We start from the raw sequence: 17,781 nt of genomic DNA on the forward strand, positions 1-17,781 counted from the left end.
AAATCATTTGTCTTTCTATCAAGATGATAGTAGAAGGCGTTCCCAAGTTAAACTTGGCTCTGCTGCTGACTTCTTGTTGGACATTAATGAAACTGATCTTAGCCTCTTGACAGCCAGTATTAAAGCTCCATCTGGCCGTGATGAACCTTGTCTTCTGAAAAGGCTACCCAATAATCACATAGGTAAGTCACTTTTTTAGGATGGTCAATATATTTTCAGTGGCTTTTGAAAATTGGCACTCTAGGTTGGGATCTCTAGGTTGACACAAACTAGTAGACTTATGGAACAGGGCTACAGTTGGAAGCAACTGAACTTAATTTGTGAGTAGAGTGGGATTTTTCATCTATTTCTGGTCTGTATTATGACTTGATGGTGACGCTTCTTGTGGGGGAGAATATAGTTTAACAAAGGCTTTTTTAGTACAAAAATGTATCAATCTCTCTGCCTCACCACCTGCTGTGTCTGCACAATTTCTTCCTTATAGGAATTTCATTCATCCCACGGGAGGTGGGAGAACACTGGGTCAGTATTATAAAGAATGGAAGTCATGTTCCCAACAGTCCTGTGTCCATTATGGTGGTTCAGTCTGAGATTGGTGATGCAAGCCGAGCAAGAGTTTCAGGACGTGGTTTGGTAGAAGGACGTACATTTGAAATGTGTGATTTCATCGTAGATACAAGAGATGCAGGTCAGTGCTAGATCTCTGTTCTGTGGAAATTTATCTCTAGGACAGGCTTTGAATAGTCTCACACAGAATAACCCTCTAGGTATAACCCAGTCTTTGACAATCTAGTTAAATTTGTCTAGGCCATACAACATCCTAGAAATTGTGTGTGTTGTCCATTTCCATCAACAGAATTAAATGTTAGAATTCTGATTTGTCTCTTACGCCTCTCAGTTTGTGAGGCAAGAGGTTGTAGAACACAAGGTACCTTTTTGATATGTATTATAATGTAGAGCAGATTTTGTACCTCCTGTAGCGTAAAACTTACAGCTGTATATGATGATTAGAGCATCTGGTAATTAGATGTTAAAATAACTTGTTCACATGTAATGCTTGAAACCCTACCACAACCCAGTTTTACATATTTAAATCTCACCTGCTACGGAACCCTTATGCATTCTGGCTCCTCTTTTTATAGGCTATGGTGGGATATCGCTGGCAGTTGAAGGTCCTAGTAAAGTAGATATCCAGACAGAAGATCTAGATGATGGGACCTGCAGAGTGTCATACTTTCCGACAGTGCCTGGTGTCTACATAGTCTCTACCAAGTTTGCTGATGAACATATTCCAGGTAAAAGGAAAAGCGCTGCATAAGAGGAAGCACAAGAGCTACATTTCTGCTTGCCCTTGGAACCTGGCTAGGTGTCTAGACAGGTTCTTGATGTTCTGAAGATTGTTGAGGGTGGGATGAACATTTTGACAGAAGGAACATCTGTATAGTGAAAGCTGTTTGCTTTAGGTCCAAGGTAACCAATACTTATTTGAAGGGATGAGTCTCCCTGAAGCATAGAACCTACTATATTAGTTATTAAATTATTGGTATCATGTAGGAAACTAGCTTTCTTAGCAACTAGTGTTTAATGTTGTTGATTAACATGTTTTGTTGAAAATATGGTGGCTCAGTCCTTAATGGGGTAAGCTGTTATGAGAATAGTGCTGTGCGTTCAGCAGTGAAATACTTAACATTAACTCAGTATTTTGTGTGTTTGTTACTGTGATAAAGCCAAAATGATCTTGTCTCTACTAATTACAGGTAGCCCATTTACTGTGAAAATAAGTGGTGAAGGAAGGGTGAAGGAAAGCATCACACGTACCCAACGAGCTCCCTCTGTGGCAACTGTTGGCAGCTTGTGTGATCTTAACTTAAAAATTCCAGGTATGAGTAGTTTAACGTAATGCGAACAAGGACTGGGAGCTTTGTCGAACAGTGGTGCTCTCACACATCCTGAGTGTCTGCATAAACTCATGTAGTAACTAGATGGAGCAGGGGTCACTGGGGGCATTGGGGGGAGGTAGTCGTGAATTTCCTGCATTGTGTAGGGGGTTGGACTAGATGACCCTGGAGAACCCTATGATTCTAAGAAGCACAAATCAAAATTACCTTAGCATTCTGTAGAGTCATGCATAAAAATGGAGTCGCTTGAATTCAAGAAACTATGGAAGATATCTTTGATTGCACTGGTGCTTCCAGTGTACATTACTTAAAGGTCCCTTGGTAACCTTCCTCCTAGCTTCAAGAATCCATCTCAGTAATGGAGCAAAAAAAAATTGTCTAAGGTTAAGAACATAAGAGCCTACAGGATCAGATCGGTGTTCCCTCTAGACCAGCATCTTGTCTCATACAGTGGTGAACCAGATACTCTAGAGGGCCAACAGGGCACAGTGGCTGAGGCCCTCTCTTGCTGCATCCTCCAGCACTGGTATTCAAAGTTTTGCTGCCTCTAGATATGGAGGCTCCCTTCAGTTACCATGGCTAGAAGCCACTGATTGACCTATCCTCTATGAATCTGTCTAACTCTTTTTTAAAGCTACCCATGTTTGTGGCTGTTACTTGGATCCTCTTGCAGTGAATTCCACAGTTTAATTACCTGGTGAGTTCCTTGACATGGACTTGACATCTAATTCCACTGTAGTAAAGTACAGTACTTCAATCACTGGACCAATATTCCACTAAATTACACAGTATAGTTAGAGAAATTAAAGTTCCACAAGATGCAGTAGAGATCTTGGTTCACTGCTTGACAGCTGTGGTCAAAAAGCTGAAAGTGAACGAATTGAAACTGTACAGAGACAAGTCAGAAGTGATACTGGTTGGTCAGGCAGAGACCTTGAAGGCCATTGTATGCCACACTTTCAGTGGAGTTTGTTTGACCCTTGCAGACTCAATTAAGAGCTTAGAGGTTATACTAGATCCAGCGTTACTGCTAGAAAAGCAAGTTAAGGCAGCTGCAAAAAGCTTTCCTCAAACTAAATCTGGCCTGGAAGATGGCCTCCTATCTCAACTTGGCTGATCTGGCCGGCCACCTATATCCATGTCATGGTAACACTGAGACTTGACTACTGTAATGCACTGTACATGTCACACATGTAAAATGCTAAAAATTAAATATTTTCCTTGCTCTCCACTAACCTTGGACACTTTATCTTTTAGAAATAGATATTGGTGACATGTCAGCTCGTGTAACTAGCCCATCAGGAAGATCTACTGATGCTGAGATAGTAGAGCATGATAAAGATACCTATTGTGTCCGCTTTGTACCACAAGAAATGGGGGTCCATACTGTGGATGTGAGATATAGAGGACAACATGTGCCAGGAAGTCCATTTCAGTTCACTGTTGGACCACTTGGTGAAGGAGGAGCCAATAAGGTCAGAGCTGGTGGTCCTGGACTGGAACGGGCTGAAGCAGGCATCCCTGGTAAGTCCTCCACCAAATTCCTTTTCTAGAGACATGTCTGAGTGTGTGTGTCTGTATACTGTTGTAGTGAAAAGAGTGGCAATAGGAGCTGCAGGAATAAGCGGGCTCTTAAAGCAAACTGCTGGACCAACAGAAATGCAGTTCAGGAATGCTACCCTGTGTGTGCATGTGTACGCAATCCCAGTGCCACAAGAATGGGATTAAAGGCTCTCATGCCTGTTACTAACAGGAAACTAAATTGCTGTTTTTGTGTTGACCAACAGCTGAATTCAGTATATGGACAAGAGAAGCTGGTGCTGGCGGGCTTTCAATTGCAGTTGAAGGGCCAAGTAAGGCAGAAATTGCTTTTGAGGACCATAAGGATGGATCATGTGGTGTATCATACACTGCTCAAGAGCCGGGTATGCAGCTTATATGAATGCAACAAGTAGAAACAATAAAATCAAACCTGAAAATGGAACCTCTGCACTTCTAGTTTTCTTAGAAATGTTTTTGTCTTTCAGGTAACTACGAAGTATCTATCAAATTCAACGATGAGCATATTCCAGAAAGTCCTTACCTGGTTCCTGTGATAGCTCCTTCAGATGATGCTCGTAGGCTCACTGTTATGAGCCTTCAGGTGAGACATAAGGAAACATCTTTGTAATTTACCACAAGCTGACTTCATCCTTGTTCTTTGGCCTTTGTAACATTTACCTGCTCCTTTTTGGGAGAAGGTCCTCTCCAAGGGAGTATGGACTTTCCAGAGAAGCATGTGATAGGGAAGAAGGTGGCTAGTACATTTTTAGCTAAGATGTTGCTTTCCACTCTCCTGCACGGAAGCACAAAGCTGTAGTTACACAAATCCGAGCATATTTAGAGCTATTATTTTGTCTTCCTCTTTAGGTACTTCAGTGTAAGATAACAATCAGTGACAAAAAGTGGCTGTACTATAAGTTGGTTTGCAGGAGTGCATGTAGCCTAATCACTGCTGCATAGGCAAATATGAAGGCATTTTCTTTAGGAGTGTACTAAGATGCACATAGGTGAAGCAACGGAGCTCCTGGGAGAAGACAGAGCAATATCTATCTCACTATCATAGATAGATGCCCCAACTGCAAGTTTGTAGTCCAAATCATTCCTAAGCAGCAGCCAAAGGAAGAGGGTATTCCTTATTTTTGTAGATGTCTGTTTGTATTTAGCTATTTGCTGTTTTGTGGTTTGCCTGTTGCTTGATGCAAGTAACACTCTTTGAAAATGAAATCATATGGCAGCTTATGGCAGCCCCTGGTGAGGTTTTCATGGCAAGAGATTGAGAGCCAAAACAGAAGAGATGCCTGACGCGTGGAGGACACGTGTCAGAGCCAAGCTACAAGTGACGCCTGACACTGGTTGGACACTTGTCAGCTTCCCTCAAGTTTTGATGGGAAATGTAGGCATCCTGGTCTTGCAGCTGTAATGGAGAGCCAAGCCATAAAACCAGGACGCCTACATTTCCCATCAAAACTTGAGGGAAGCTGACAAGTGTCCAGCCAGTGTCAGGCGTCACTTGTAGCTTGGCTCTCAGTTTCCCACAAGGTTCCACGGGAAGTGTGCTGAGAAAGAACCTCTGCTAGGGAGAAGAGGAAGAGAATCCCTCTTCTCCCTGAATGAGGTTCTTTCTCTAGGCATCTCATCTTTGTTTTCTTGGCTTCCTCTCGCCACCACCAGCATCCCTTGTTTCCCTAAAAGCACTCCACAGCCAGAGTGAACTGAGCGTGCGGGTGACAACAAGAGGGCACTGATTGTGCCAGTGGCGGTCAGAGGGAGCTGGCAGCGGTGATCGGCTCTGTGTCCCTCTCACCCCCTCCAGAGCGCTTGACTCCCTCTGGCTGCTGAGTGCATTTAGGGGAGCAAAGGGAGTGCTCTGGCGGGGGCCAGAGGGAGCCGAGCAGACTAGACGAGATGCCTAGAGAAAAACTTCTGCCAGGGAGAAGAGGGATTCCCTCTCTCTTCTCCCTGGCAGAAGTTCTTTCTCACTACAGTTCCCGTGGAATCTTGCGGGAAACTGACACGTGTCCTCCACACATCAGGCAATCTTGTCTGTTTTTGCTCTAACAGGAGTGGTTTGCCATTGCCTGTCTCTGCAATCCTGGTCATTGTTGGTCTCCCATCCAATTACTAACCAAGGCTGACCTGCAATTGTATCAAACCTAATTTCTACCAGGTCACTTCAGTTTTCACTGAGCCTCAGCCAGCTAGTATATGTAGACTTTTGCCATATTTGGGGAGTTCATTCCTGTCCTTCACTTCAACATTGGTTAGACGTACTACTTTCTGTAGCAAACTGTGTGCTGGTACTCAGGTTTTCAAATAATCTTTCCTGCCAAATGTCTCTAGTAAACAAAGGAATTACAAGGATGTTAATCAGCTGTGGTACTGATGATTTTCTTGTGTTTCATTTAAAGACTCCTGACAGAATTTTTGTCCGTGGTCTTAAACCCTAAAGAGGAAAATAAAACTGACTAGGGGTGGGGGTGATAATTCTTCTGCAGAAACTGGTCTTTTGGCATTCGGACCTTCTGTTCTTGTGGTCTAGTTGCCAAGCTTTTTTCTTTATTTTCAGTTTATTTTTCTCTTAAGGGTAAAGCTGTAAAAATGGCACTTCAGGTAAGCGATGCCCCAAAACAAAAGCCTTGTACTTGAAAGTCTTTAGGAATGTTGTTTGACTTTTTTTTGCAGTGACTTCAATCTTGCCATTAGAGATCTGAAATTCACTTGACTTAAAGCAGGCTTAGCAGAGAAATGTAAAGATTGGGGTAATACAGAAACCTTTTGATTTTTAGTAGTTGTGGCAATATTAGTTAGAACAGAAGTGCTCTTACCACTTAAATGAGGATTGCCTTGTATGTCTTAATAATTGCCAAGTGGCCCTGATCTTGGATACTTAAATCTGGACACTGGAGCTATGAATGGTCAAGACAGATCTTCCTACACACCTGAAAAATGACCCAGGTTTGCAAAAAAATATCTAAAAAAAAAAATTGAAGTTTTTTAGAAAACCTAAAATGATAAAAGGAATAACTGTAGCTTTATCTAGATGCCCTCAGTGGCTGTTGCTAGGAAGCCATAACAGTTTAGCTAGTATTGCAGGCTTGGTTTTTCTCAGAAAAAGGCAGAGGGAGGGGCAGGGACTTTTTGGCCTTTGAGGGAAGACTCATTGGGGCTTGTTCCAGCAGCAACCTCCAGATGATTTAATATCACATGACTTGCATGACTCACCCAGGCTTGGTTGATTGCTACTGTTCAACAGCAACAAAAGCCAGTGTAGTGGTTAGTTTCAGAATAGGATATGGGAGACCCAGGTTCAAGTCACCACTCTGTTGTGGAAGCTCACTGGGAGATTTTGATCCTGTCATACACTCTCAGCTAACCTACCTCTCAGGGTTATTGTGAGGATAATATGAAGGCAAGGATAATGATGTAAGATGCTTTGGGTCCTTGTTGTAGAGAGAGACCATATATAAATGAAGTAAATTAATCACTGTAGATGGAGAACAAATAAGTTGCTTCATGGGGAGAAGGATGTGGGGAAAGGTGAGGATATGGAGGCTGCCAGGAGGAAGGAAAGAGGAAATAGTGTGGGAAAGTAAATGCAGAGAAAAGTGAAGTTACCTCTACAAGTCCTTGCAGGTCTGTCCCCCCCTGCACCCATGCAACTAGGGGTCAAACAACACAAGACAAAATACACTTGAATTGCACTCAAATACACTCGAATTACAAAATACACTCGAATACCCATGTAATTCGAGTGTATTTTGTGTCTTGTGGTGATACCCTAAGCTAAAGGGGAGAGGCTGTCAAGGGGAGGGGGGAAGTCTGAAAGGAGGCAGACAAAGGTGGGTGGAAGGAGAAAAGGAAGCAGGAAAAGGAGGAGAGGCTATGGGAGCAGAGAAGGGAAAGAGGTCTTGGTGGGGGAGGGGGAAATGACATTCCTCCTGCAAATCCTTGCAGGTCCCCATCTTGTAGAATCTATAATAGATGGACTGAAGTGTGATGTTTTAAACCATGCCAAGTTATACTCCTCCTTGACAAAGTTGTGTCTGCCTTTCAAGTGTGTTGGTTCATCAAGAGAATGCCCCACTGTGTAATCCACAGGAGACCCTCTTAATGCTTATTCCTGGTTTAATTCTCAAAGAAATAAGGGAGATTGTATTTCTAGTTGACTAATGCTAGAATGTAGGATACAAACTAGAATAGTTACTCTAGGAGATGGCAAAACTGAGCAGTTCTTCATGTGTAACTTCCACTGTAAATGAGTACAAGTCTACTGTAATTCTCATCATGCTTTTTAAATCAAGAGATACAAAGCCACTATGATATTTAGAGGCAACGAGTATTGAAGTGTTTCTCAAGTGTACACCTTGTAAATACTCAAGTACACCTTGCAAATGAAATACGATAATCTTAATATTTTATTCTTAGGAGTCTGGCCTGAAAGTTAACCAACCAGCATCCTTTGCCATAAGGCTAAATGGGGCAAAGGGCAAGATTGATGCTAAAGTGCATAGTCCAATAGGCGCTGTGGAAGAATGTCATGTTTCTGAACTGGAACAAGGTAGGGATGTGTAGGAAGCTTTGTGTATCAATCAAATGAACAAATAACTTTGCACTGATATAGAATTATACTTGCAGCCACTGCCTAAGCTATTTTTGGATCGCAAATATACACAGCTGTGTTTCACAAGAGTTGAGCCATGCCTTGGCCAGACCTCTTTTCTTAATAAATAAAACCTCTTTCCTTAATCTGAAGAGCATGCTAGTCAATCTTAAACACCTTTAAAGTGTGGAACGATGCTATAGTTGTGGTTTATGCATGTGAAGATATAGATATAGATTATCATTGTAGGCATGCTAATGGATTGGTACATAGGAGGAAAGTCGGCCCCTTTCTGCTACTTTCTCTTTGTATATCCCATTCGGCTATACTCATCCTGCACAAAAGGCACTTATCAGTTGAAGGTATTCCAGGTACAGGCCTTTTCATACTGCATTTTTAGAATTGGATCATAAATGTGTTGCAAGATTGGAGAGAGAAAAACAATCTCCACTGAGTTAACCCAGTAGGCCATTAATTGGATGATTTTAGCCAGTCTTAACCTCAGTTTGTAACCTTGTTCAAATTAAATGTGCTTTATTCAAATACTAATTTTGTACTATAATTGAGCGTTTTGTGTGGAACTTTTTTTTAGCTGTCTACTGTTGCAGTTGAGTAACTATCTCACAGTAGATTATTATTGTTGCTTGCACTGGGGAAAACAAGCCAACGTACAATAATTGCTTCATTAAAGACCAACTTAAATGTGAAGGCTAAAATTTAACACTTGTATGAAAGACTTGTGTGAGCAAGTTTTACTAAGGCTGTTTGTACCCTGGCCTGTTTGCATATTAGACCATGCGCTGGCCCATCTGTCTGGGTTAAGTGTCTCTGTAAGCATATCTGCATTGGTCTTCACGTGGCCGTGGTTGCCTTTAAAACTGCCCTCAAGTATTAAAGCTTAGATCAACCTAATTTACATAGTGATGGAGACTTGTTTGGGAAGTGAGGTGTTCGTTGTTAGATTGTGATGGCAGTTCTAGACTAATTCTAGAAACTAATTCTTTGCTTGCATGTGTATTGCAGATAAATATGCTGTTCGCTTCATTCCACGTGAAAATGGCATTCATTCTATTGATGTGAAGTTCAATGGGAGCCATGTTGTAGGCAGTCCTTTCAAAGTTAGAGTGGGGGAGCCAGGTCAAGCGGACAGCCAAGCACTTGTTACTGCCTATGGTCCAGGTCTTGAAAGTGGCATAACCGGTAATCCTTTCCTCTCTACGTTGGTAAAATTAAATTGTGAAAATATCAGCTTCTTCCCTAGAAAGACTGCTTTGTCTCATTTCCTAATATATGCAGTAGCTCTGAGGCTTTTCAATTATGAAGCTAAACTGGAAAAAGCCAATACCCAGGAAATTGCACCACTAATGCCAAAACTAATTTGAGCAACAATTCTCATAAATGATGTGCCAGCTCAGTTTAGCAGTGTCGTCAAGCAAAAAATCCAGGACAATGTGGCCTGTGAAAGACTAACAGAACATTTCAGAGATGAAAGTGGTGTCAAGGCATTGCTGCCTCCAAAGGCCTTAGGAAAAAACTGAATTAGCTAAACTGGAGTTTGGCAATTGAGGTGAACATCAGCAGCCAATTTACCAGCAGAATATTATCTGCCAACCTGACTAACTTTTTGAACTGTTCTACTGCAATCAGAACTGTAGTAGTTTCTAGACAGCCATGAAAACAAAGCTTATTTTTAGAACTTGGTTATCTTACTGGTTCCATGTTTTTATAGCAAATGGAGCTAGTTGTCTGGCCTGTCTTTCAAATACCACTGCCTGAAGAAACAGATGCAATATTTTTATGAATATGCATTTCCCTGTGGCAAGAGAGTCACTTGGAGATGTAATTAAAAGGAAACATGCTCTTTCAGACAGTAGCTTGCAAAGTGTCAGCAGAAAAGTAATATTGGGTTCATGAGAATGAGCAGGTAATTTCCGAAAATATCTTGTATAAAGTGTGGAATCACCACTTAGCTGGCAACACTGTTATTACTCAAGTAGACCTGGTGAAACTCTATTCAGTTTATTAAACTCTTGAAGCTTTACCCAGAGGGATGAAGATAAAAGGTTCATAAGCTCTTCATTACTTTAGGATAAAGTAAAGTAGGTTTTATCCTTTGAGACAAATGGGTGCTTTCAAGGATGACTTTAAATAAGTGGCTTTCTGCACATCAAGGCTATTAAATCTTTTATCCTGCATATCTACACAAGCTTCTTGGACAACATAACAACAAAAGTCAGTAAAGACATCAGTACAATCCAACAAGTAGCAGCAGCTCACATTTTTATGAGATGTGCATTTGTAGAGAAGCCATAGTTGGCTGTCTTTCCTGCACAATTGCTGTTTTTTAGGGTCAGGACAGGCAACCCAAGATTTAAAAAATCTATTTTACCCTGAATTAAACGTTTCAGAGGCTTGAGGCTATGGCTAGGTTTCACTAAATCTTCCGCCAGTTTTCCTTTGGACGTGGTCTCTCTCCATTAAAGAAAGATTCGGCAACAGAGATCTGACTTATTATCAAACTAGCCTAGAATCTACTTAAACAAGTGGTTTCTCAAGAATTGTCAATGGAAACTTTTCAAAACAACACCTTTGTAGATGCTCAACAAAGACTAGAATAATATGCAGCATTCATGGCAAAAGCACTGAAGATAACAGCTGTTACAATTAACTATGGAAAGGGCTACACAGTCTCTGTCCATCTCTACTGCCCTGTGAAAGGAACAAGTTTAATCTTCGGTTTTGCTATGTAACATAAAGATTATTTAATGTGTCAATTGATAGAGAATTTCTGGTAACTCTGAAGCCATGGATAACCATTTTTAAATGATATAAATCTAGTTAGCATATAAAAATGTACTATTTGACGTATTTAGGGAATTTAACTTTATAACATTGAAAACATTTGACATTTTAATGTTATTAACCACATTATTTGTTAATTGTTGCCAAAATTTACATTTACGCAAAAAAATCTTGAAAAAGTTGTATATGTCTATAAGATAAAAGTTTTCTTTCAGTACGCCCCAAAATTTCTCAAATGTTGGAAATGTTGAAAACAGTCTTTGGGGGCGGATGACCCATTTTCCCTCTGATTTTTTTTCCTATTTTTTTTCCTGTGCCTTCACGTCTCTTTCCATTGCTTAGAGCCTGGAAACTGAAGAGGAAGCATGTTTAAACATACCCTCCAAGGAGTTGTTGCCAGTCATGTTTCTCCTGTATGTATTTCAGTGTGCTTAGAGAACCATTTGAGGATACTGTTTGGGATATAAATATAAGCTGTGGTTCAGTGCTGATGTTACTGGTGTGTGATGCTGATCTGTCTTTGTACTCTGTTCTTCCAGGGTTACAATCAGCATTTACAATAAATACTACAAAAGCTGGTCCTGGTACCCTTGCTGTTACAATTGAGGGTCCATCAAAGGTCAAAATGGATTGCCAGGAAGCTCCAGAGGGCTATAAAGTAATGTATACACCTATGGCTCCAGGGAACTATCTAATTGGAATTAAATATGGAGGACCTAATCATATAGCTGGTAGTCCTTTCAAGGCAAAAGTGACAGGTAAGGTTGGTGAGCCAGTGTTGCCAACATGTTTATTGTATTGGGGGTTGGGGGGGTCCAGAAGTATAGAAGGGAGGGGAGTGTAGCTGATTTACATGTGTGTGTTTTAATGTAGCATTGGGAAACAGCCAGATGTAGCTATTCTGTTGAAACAATGCTCTGGAATAATGTTAGAAAAATCTTGCTATTTTTAGGTCAGCGGCTAGTTAGCCCAGGCATCTCAAATGAAACTTCCTCAATCATGGTGGAGTCTGTGACCAGGTCAACAACAGATACCTGCTACCGTGCCATTCCCAAATCTTCATCTGATGCAAGCAAAGTTACCTCCAGGGGAGCGGGGCTTTCACGAGCTTTTGTGGGTCAGAAAAATTCTTTTTCTGTAGACAGCAGCAAAGCAGGTAACTTGTCTTGCCTTATTGTTGTGTAGAGTTAATGTACAGATTTTCTACTAGTCTACTAAAGGCAAAAAGCTCAGTTGGAGGATGTGGGTGGTAAAAGTTCAGCCATTTCCTGCCAGGTGTCAAAATTCTGCAGTTACTCCTAAAGATGGAATGTTGGTGCTGCATATTATAGACAGCTATGGACATAATGTACCCTTCTTGGCAGGCTCAGTTCTGGAATGTAGCCTGAGCATTGGCAGACTACTTAATGGAGTTATATGATGCTTTTATGGCAAAGAGTATCTTGCTTAGTCAGCATACTGAGAAGAGTAATTGTTCGATTGCCTGATGCCCTTGAGTCTTCAGATATTCCTGGAGCTAAGCCCTGCTGCTGTTAGTGGTAACCATCTTCCTGTTATGTCCTAGGTTCCAATATGTTATTAGTTGGTGTCCATGGACCTACAACTCCTTGTGAAGAAGTATCTGTGAAACACTTGGGCAACCACCAGTACAATGTGACATATGTTGTCAAGGAGAAGGGTGACTATATTCTGGCTGTGAAGTGGGGTGAAGAGCACATTCCTGGAAGCCCATTCCATGTCACTGTTCCATAAGATCATCTTGTGTCAAAGTTCAACTTTTCTACCACTGCAATCCTGTTCAGAAATAGTATTTTCCAGACTGCAGATCACATTTTAACATACCCCAAACTAAATTCTGTAACTATTTTTAGTGTATTCCATTTGTCTTGAGTATCATTGCTATAAAATGCAATACCCTCTTTAAATTGCATATTTCTGAATCAACATGCAAGAATCATGTAATGACAGGGCACTATCCTTTTGTGGGTTTTAGAATTGTCATGCTAAACTGGAATTTGTCTTGGATAATTGGGTATCTTAAACTACTGATTTGTGATGGACTCTTGACTGGAAACTCTACATTTAGCTGTAGAAGATCACTTAGGCCATTGCTAGTTTACAGTTTGTAAGAAAATGAGGTGAAACTGATACTTAATGTGCCTTTTTGTATACTTGATTGACTTGATACCTAACAATGAACTCAAAATAGTGTTTACAGCAGAACACTAAAACAGACAGAATATTTGGCTGTTGATATTTAGGAGAAAGTAGGAAACTGTATAAGGTCAGCTGGTTAACCCAGGTATATCCAACCAAAAGGTTATGAAATCATTTCTGAAAGTTTTCATCAGGAATGCTTTGAGTGGTTTACAATGCTCACTTGCTTTAACCACAGTGGGTGGGGTGGGGTGGGGTGGGAGGTTGAATTGATATTTCCAAGTTCTCAAAGTCACAATCAGTTACAGCACTTCAGAAACAACTTGCCATAGATCTTATTCTGTATTTGTTCTATGTTTATCCCCTTAATGCTTGGAATAAGAAAATAAGCACATGACCCTTCCAGCTGAGGAAATAAAGTATTTTAAAGAACATTCCACACATGCAACTAACAGTTAAGACAAAGCTGCTATGGCTTTTAGTAGACTTTTCCCCCCAAGCTTTAAAATGTGCCTAATAGAGGAAGAAACTTAATAGGATTTCCTCCCCCTGTTTAGCAAGAGATTGCTACCTGGTCAGCTTTATTTTTGTAGTTGTGTATCATTGCACTAAGTCTGAGCACAGCTTCTTGTGGGAGTAGAGTACCAGGATTTTTTACTGTGCTGTGTGCCTTAATGTGAAATACTCACTACATTGTAAACTATAAGGAAAGGCAAAATAAACTGGAACAAATGCAAGATTGTAATATTGTATCTTATAACTTATTAAAACCATGAGTGTTTTGCTTCATGAAATAAAATGTGCATGTTAAAACTAATCTGGATTGACTTCTCAGTTTTAGCTGGTCTGTCTCATGCTTGGTGATTTGCAGTAAACATGCATTCTACCTGCAGAGGAGAGGGAGGTAATGGAAGAATTGCTAGCTACTGAAAGCCTCATCCCTAGTCACCCAGTTTACATAGTAGGACTGGAACAGGGCCTTGATAGCTGGGCAGTGTAGCCAAGCTAGCTCATGTGGGTGTAGGCAGCTCTTTATGTACAGTCAACCTCCCATAGTTTTTCAAAAAAATTACAGCTGCAGTACAGTGCTGCTTCCTGGGCACCAAACTTTTCCAAATAGTGTTAGTACATGGAAACCTTAAATTAGAAGCGGGTTTGTATTTATTAGCTGAATTTGCCTAATACAGCCATCAATTGTATAAATGTTTGCACATTAAGGCTCACATTGATGGCAGCCAGGAGGCATAGAATGACTGCTGTATAGGCCTCTGAGAAGCTGTCAGCTAGCTGCAGCTTGAATCTCATTAGTGTAGGTCTATACTATATCAAGATATGCCATATGCCCCCCTCTCAAAAGCCCAATGGTGTTCTGAGCTGCTGTAGCACAGTGGTTAAGTGGTTGGACTGCAAATCAGCACTCTGTTAGTTCAGCTCCTACTACTGCCATGAGCTCAGTAGATGGCCTTGGGTAAACCATTCATCTCAGCCCCAGCTGTATTGTGAGGATGACAGCAACACCAACCGCGTTCACTGCTCAGTGGGGCACTAATCTGTCTAGAAAAGCATTATTAATTCCCATACTATTGCCTTGAAAACTGAAAAGACTGTATTAGTCTATTAGCAGAAACAATAATAAAGTTTCAATCCGAAGTAAATAAACGGTTGACATTTTGGTCATTGTTATCATTTTTATGGTTTGGGAGAATATCAAAATATTTCTTTGCCATTGAGTAATGAAATCTTCAGTCAATTGCAGAAAATCATTTTAAAATGTACATGGCAAGGCAAACCTTATATAACAGAACCAACATGAAGCTTGAAAAGTACCTAATGTTAAAGCATACTATAAAGGGGCAAGAATAACATCACTAAAGGAATTGTTGACACCTGGGAAGGATGAGGAGGCAGCTGTTTCCAGGATATTAAAGATTAAGATTGTGGATTTAATATGATTTTGTCAAAGAAACTGGTATTGTGATTTTCTTCCTGTTGCAGAGCAGTTAAAAATTTGGTATAGTCTGAAAAATAGAATGAGTCCAAGTCTTTCTTCTCTGGGTTCAATATGTATCGATAAGCCATCAGTCAAAACTTCATGGTTCGGTGATGTTCAGTTCTGACAAAGAGATGATTTAGGTAGGCTGGAAAATCTTTTTTCTCATGGCATAATGTTATTTTTTTTTAAGAAATAGTACAATGACTGGAGGGTTATAGATTTCCTTTCAGTTTTCGCAAGTCCACCATGTGGTGGTTTTGCTGATAAGAAAATACTTTAGAAACAAAAAAAGTTTGAAATACTGCTTTATAAAAATAATCAAAGGAAGTGTCTCAGTTTTCTAAAGTTTGATATTAAAAATCAGCTTTGATATTTATCAAAAGCTGGAATAAGATGCTGTCAATAGAAATACAAATGGAAGTACAAAAATTGATATATTCTCATGTCAGCTCAAATGTAATACCTTCTGATATGGTATTTAACTCATGATTGATTGGTGCATATATATCCAAAGACTATTAGTGGTTGTTTAATATGTTGCTCTAGTCAAAATGATTTCATTGATATATTTTGGATCTGTCATATTATCCAACCTTTTCAGTAACAAATTCTGAATATATATGAACTTACAAGATACAATGTGATGCTACCACCCATAGTGTGGTGTTATCTACAAAGGTTAGGGTTGCCAGTTCCTCTTACCTTCCCAGCCTGAGAGAGGGGATCTGGCACTCACCTTTTGCGATATTTGGGGCCCAAACTAGCCCGCTGCAAAACACGGGAGTGCTCCTAGGCCGTGCACAGTGATACACTCCCAGGAGTGATGTTGTTGTGCTACCCCAGAAGTGTGCCAAGGAGGCCTATTCCCCCACCTCCCCCCCCATCAGCCAAATGAGTGGTGGAGGGGGGCAGAGGGTGGGATCAGGGGATCCCCCGCTTCTGTTTCAGCAATTCTTCAACTCTGTATTGGATTCTTTGTTAATGCTATGTCTTTGTAAACTTGTATTTATTTATCCTGTGGCATTGTTTATGGAAATGTCTTTGACACTGTATGGAAATATCCTTGATATTGATTGTACTAATCTCACACTATGTAATCTGCCTTGAGTCTCAGTGAGAAAGGCGGACTATAAATGACATACATACATACATACATACATACATACATTAAAAGCATTGTCGTTTTAACCTCTTTTTTTGGTGGAGGAGTGTTCTATGGGGCCAATTTAGGAACCAAATTTGCCAACGGAATCATGACAGGGTGATGTCAGAAATTGTGCCATGAAGATGCCCTCATTCTGTGAGTTTTGCGCAGTGTTAAAGAGCGAAAATGGCCAATGTCTTTAAACCAAATCTTTCAACAATCAGAACAATACTACTATTTTTCTTTAATTCAAATTCATAGGTGCAACAGGAACAGAAACTTGCAGAAATTTGCCTTTAAGTTCAGTCAAGTAACTGGTTGTCTTTGAAACCACTCAGGTTAAGCAAGGTCCAACTTTTCGGATCCCACCAAGTGCTGGAGTCCTTTGCCACAGTCCTCCCAATTATGAAATAACTGGAACCTGGACTATTCAGCTTGGGAATTACAGCCATGCAATAATAATATGATTCCAGTAATAACACCACATTAAATACAACACACATACACCACTTTTAGTCACTATTGTTCACATACAACATTACCTTATTCGAGGTGATAAGAGAGCACATCAAGCTCCCCAGCAACCAGCCTCTTCCTCAGCTGCATGAATCCAGATCCTGTCTCCACCCTGTTGGGCTAAATCAATTGGCTCATAGGGGTTACATCATGTTTTCTTATAGTTGCCAAATATGCTGATCTGTGAGGAGTTTCCGTACCTGTATACGAAAGATTCTTGCTAAGCCACTCATGGGCATAACTCAAAAGTTCAGAGTACATCCTTCTCCTTTATATTTATTTACTTAGTATGTACTTCTTGAAACGAGGGTGGAGGTCTGGCATTTGTATCTTTTAATTTATGTCTTATCTGCAGATACTAAACCTTCCCTTTTCTTTATGGGTGTGGTAGTTCTTGCACTGTGATTAAAGCAGAAAAGAACATACCAAATGGCTGCTATGGAGTGGCTCCTCTATATATACAGTTCCTTCTGCTAACATTCTAGTTTGTTACTTATGTTTTTTAAGTTTTTAAAGAATCATTTTTACTTTTTAAGGGCCCATTACAGCCTTTCAAAGGAAATGAAAGAGATTATGGACTAGCATGTATTTAACTTCGAACTCTGTAACTGCTTGCTGTGTGCAAACCCCTCTACCGCACTTCCTTTCTACAGTTGCCATGGTTACTGTATGATAGAAGTGGGGGTTTATGTAACAATCAGAACCAAAGTCATCTATTTGAGTCCTGTGTTATACATCCAAACCCCAGGTTGGGTTATGAGCAGGGCACAGGGCCAGTTTCATGGTTGGGGGGAGGAATGCAGGCACCACATAGAATGGTAGACAATCTAACATTTTGTGGCTTCTGCTTGGGTTTACTTTGGGTGGATTCCAACACAACTGGAAACCAGAGAAAATCAAACTTGGCAAATCCCTTGCCCTTTTATGTACAACTTATATTCAGCTCGTTCTAATTTCCACACAGCCATTTCAGTGAAATCACCTTGCCTTTAAATTCCCTATTTTACAAAGTGTATGCAAAGGCTGAGGGGATATTCCATGTAGAACAGCATGGGCCAGGTAGAAGAGGGAGAATATTCCTTCTTGTTTTCACTTTGATTTACAAGTTCTGCCATGTAGAGAGTTGGCT

The 17,781-nt window shown here is 40.5% G+C and overlaps 1 protein-coding gene across 2 annotated transcripts in view; it reads left to right on the forward strand.

Annotated features, from left to right (window-relative positions):
* FLNB (filamin B) overlaps positions 1 to 13,816 on the forward strand; it is a 91,634-nt gene extending 77,818 nt beyond the window's left edge. For both annotated transcript variants that reach the window (XM_054976979.1, XM_054976980.1), the window contains 12 exons: positions 24 to 182; positions 485 to 688; positions 1,143 to 1,295; positions 1,758 to 1,880; positions 3,156 to 3,422; positions 3,686 to 3,823; positions 3,926 to 4,041; positions 7,866 to 7,998; positions 9,064 to 9,240; positions 11,382 to 11,600; positions 11,795 to 11,998; positions 12,407 to 13,816. In XM_054976979.1, coding sequence (XP_054832954.1) covers positions 24 to 182; positions 485 to 688; positions 1,143 to 1,295; positions 1,758 to 1,880; positions 3,156 to 3,422; positions 3,686 to 3,823; positions 3,926 to 4,041; positions 7,866 to 7,998; positions 9,064 to 9,240; positions 11,382 to 11,600; positions 11,795 to 11,998; positions 12,407 to 12,594 — 2,081 coding nt within the window. In that variant the 3' untranslated portion in view covers positions 12,595 to 13,816. The remainder of the gene's footprint in view (positions 1 to 23; positions 183 to 484; positions 689 to 1,142; positions 1,296 to 1,757; positions 1,881 to 3,155; positions 3,423 to 3,685; positions 3,824 to 3,925; positions 4,042 to 7,865; positions 7,999 to 9,063; positions 9,241 to 11,381; positions 11,601 to 11,794; positions 11,999 to 12,406) is intronic.
* The last annotated feature ends 3,965 nt before the right edge of the window (positions 13,817 to 17,781 follow it).

Source organism: Eublepharis macularius, chromosome 4 (genome assembly GCF_028583425.1).
Source record: "Eublepharis macularius isolate TG4126 chromosome 4, MPM_Emac_v1.0, whole genome shotgun sequence".
Lineage (NCBI taxonomy): Eukaryota > Metazoa > Chordata > Lepidosauria > Squamata > Eublepharidae > Eublepharis > Eublepharis macularius.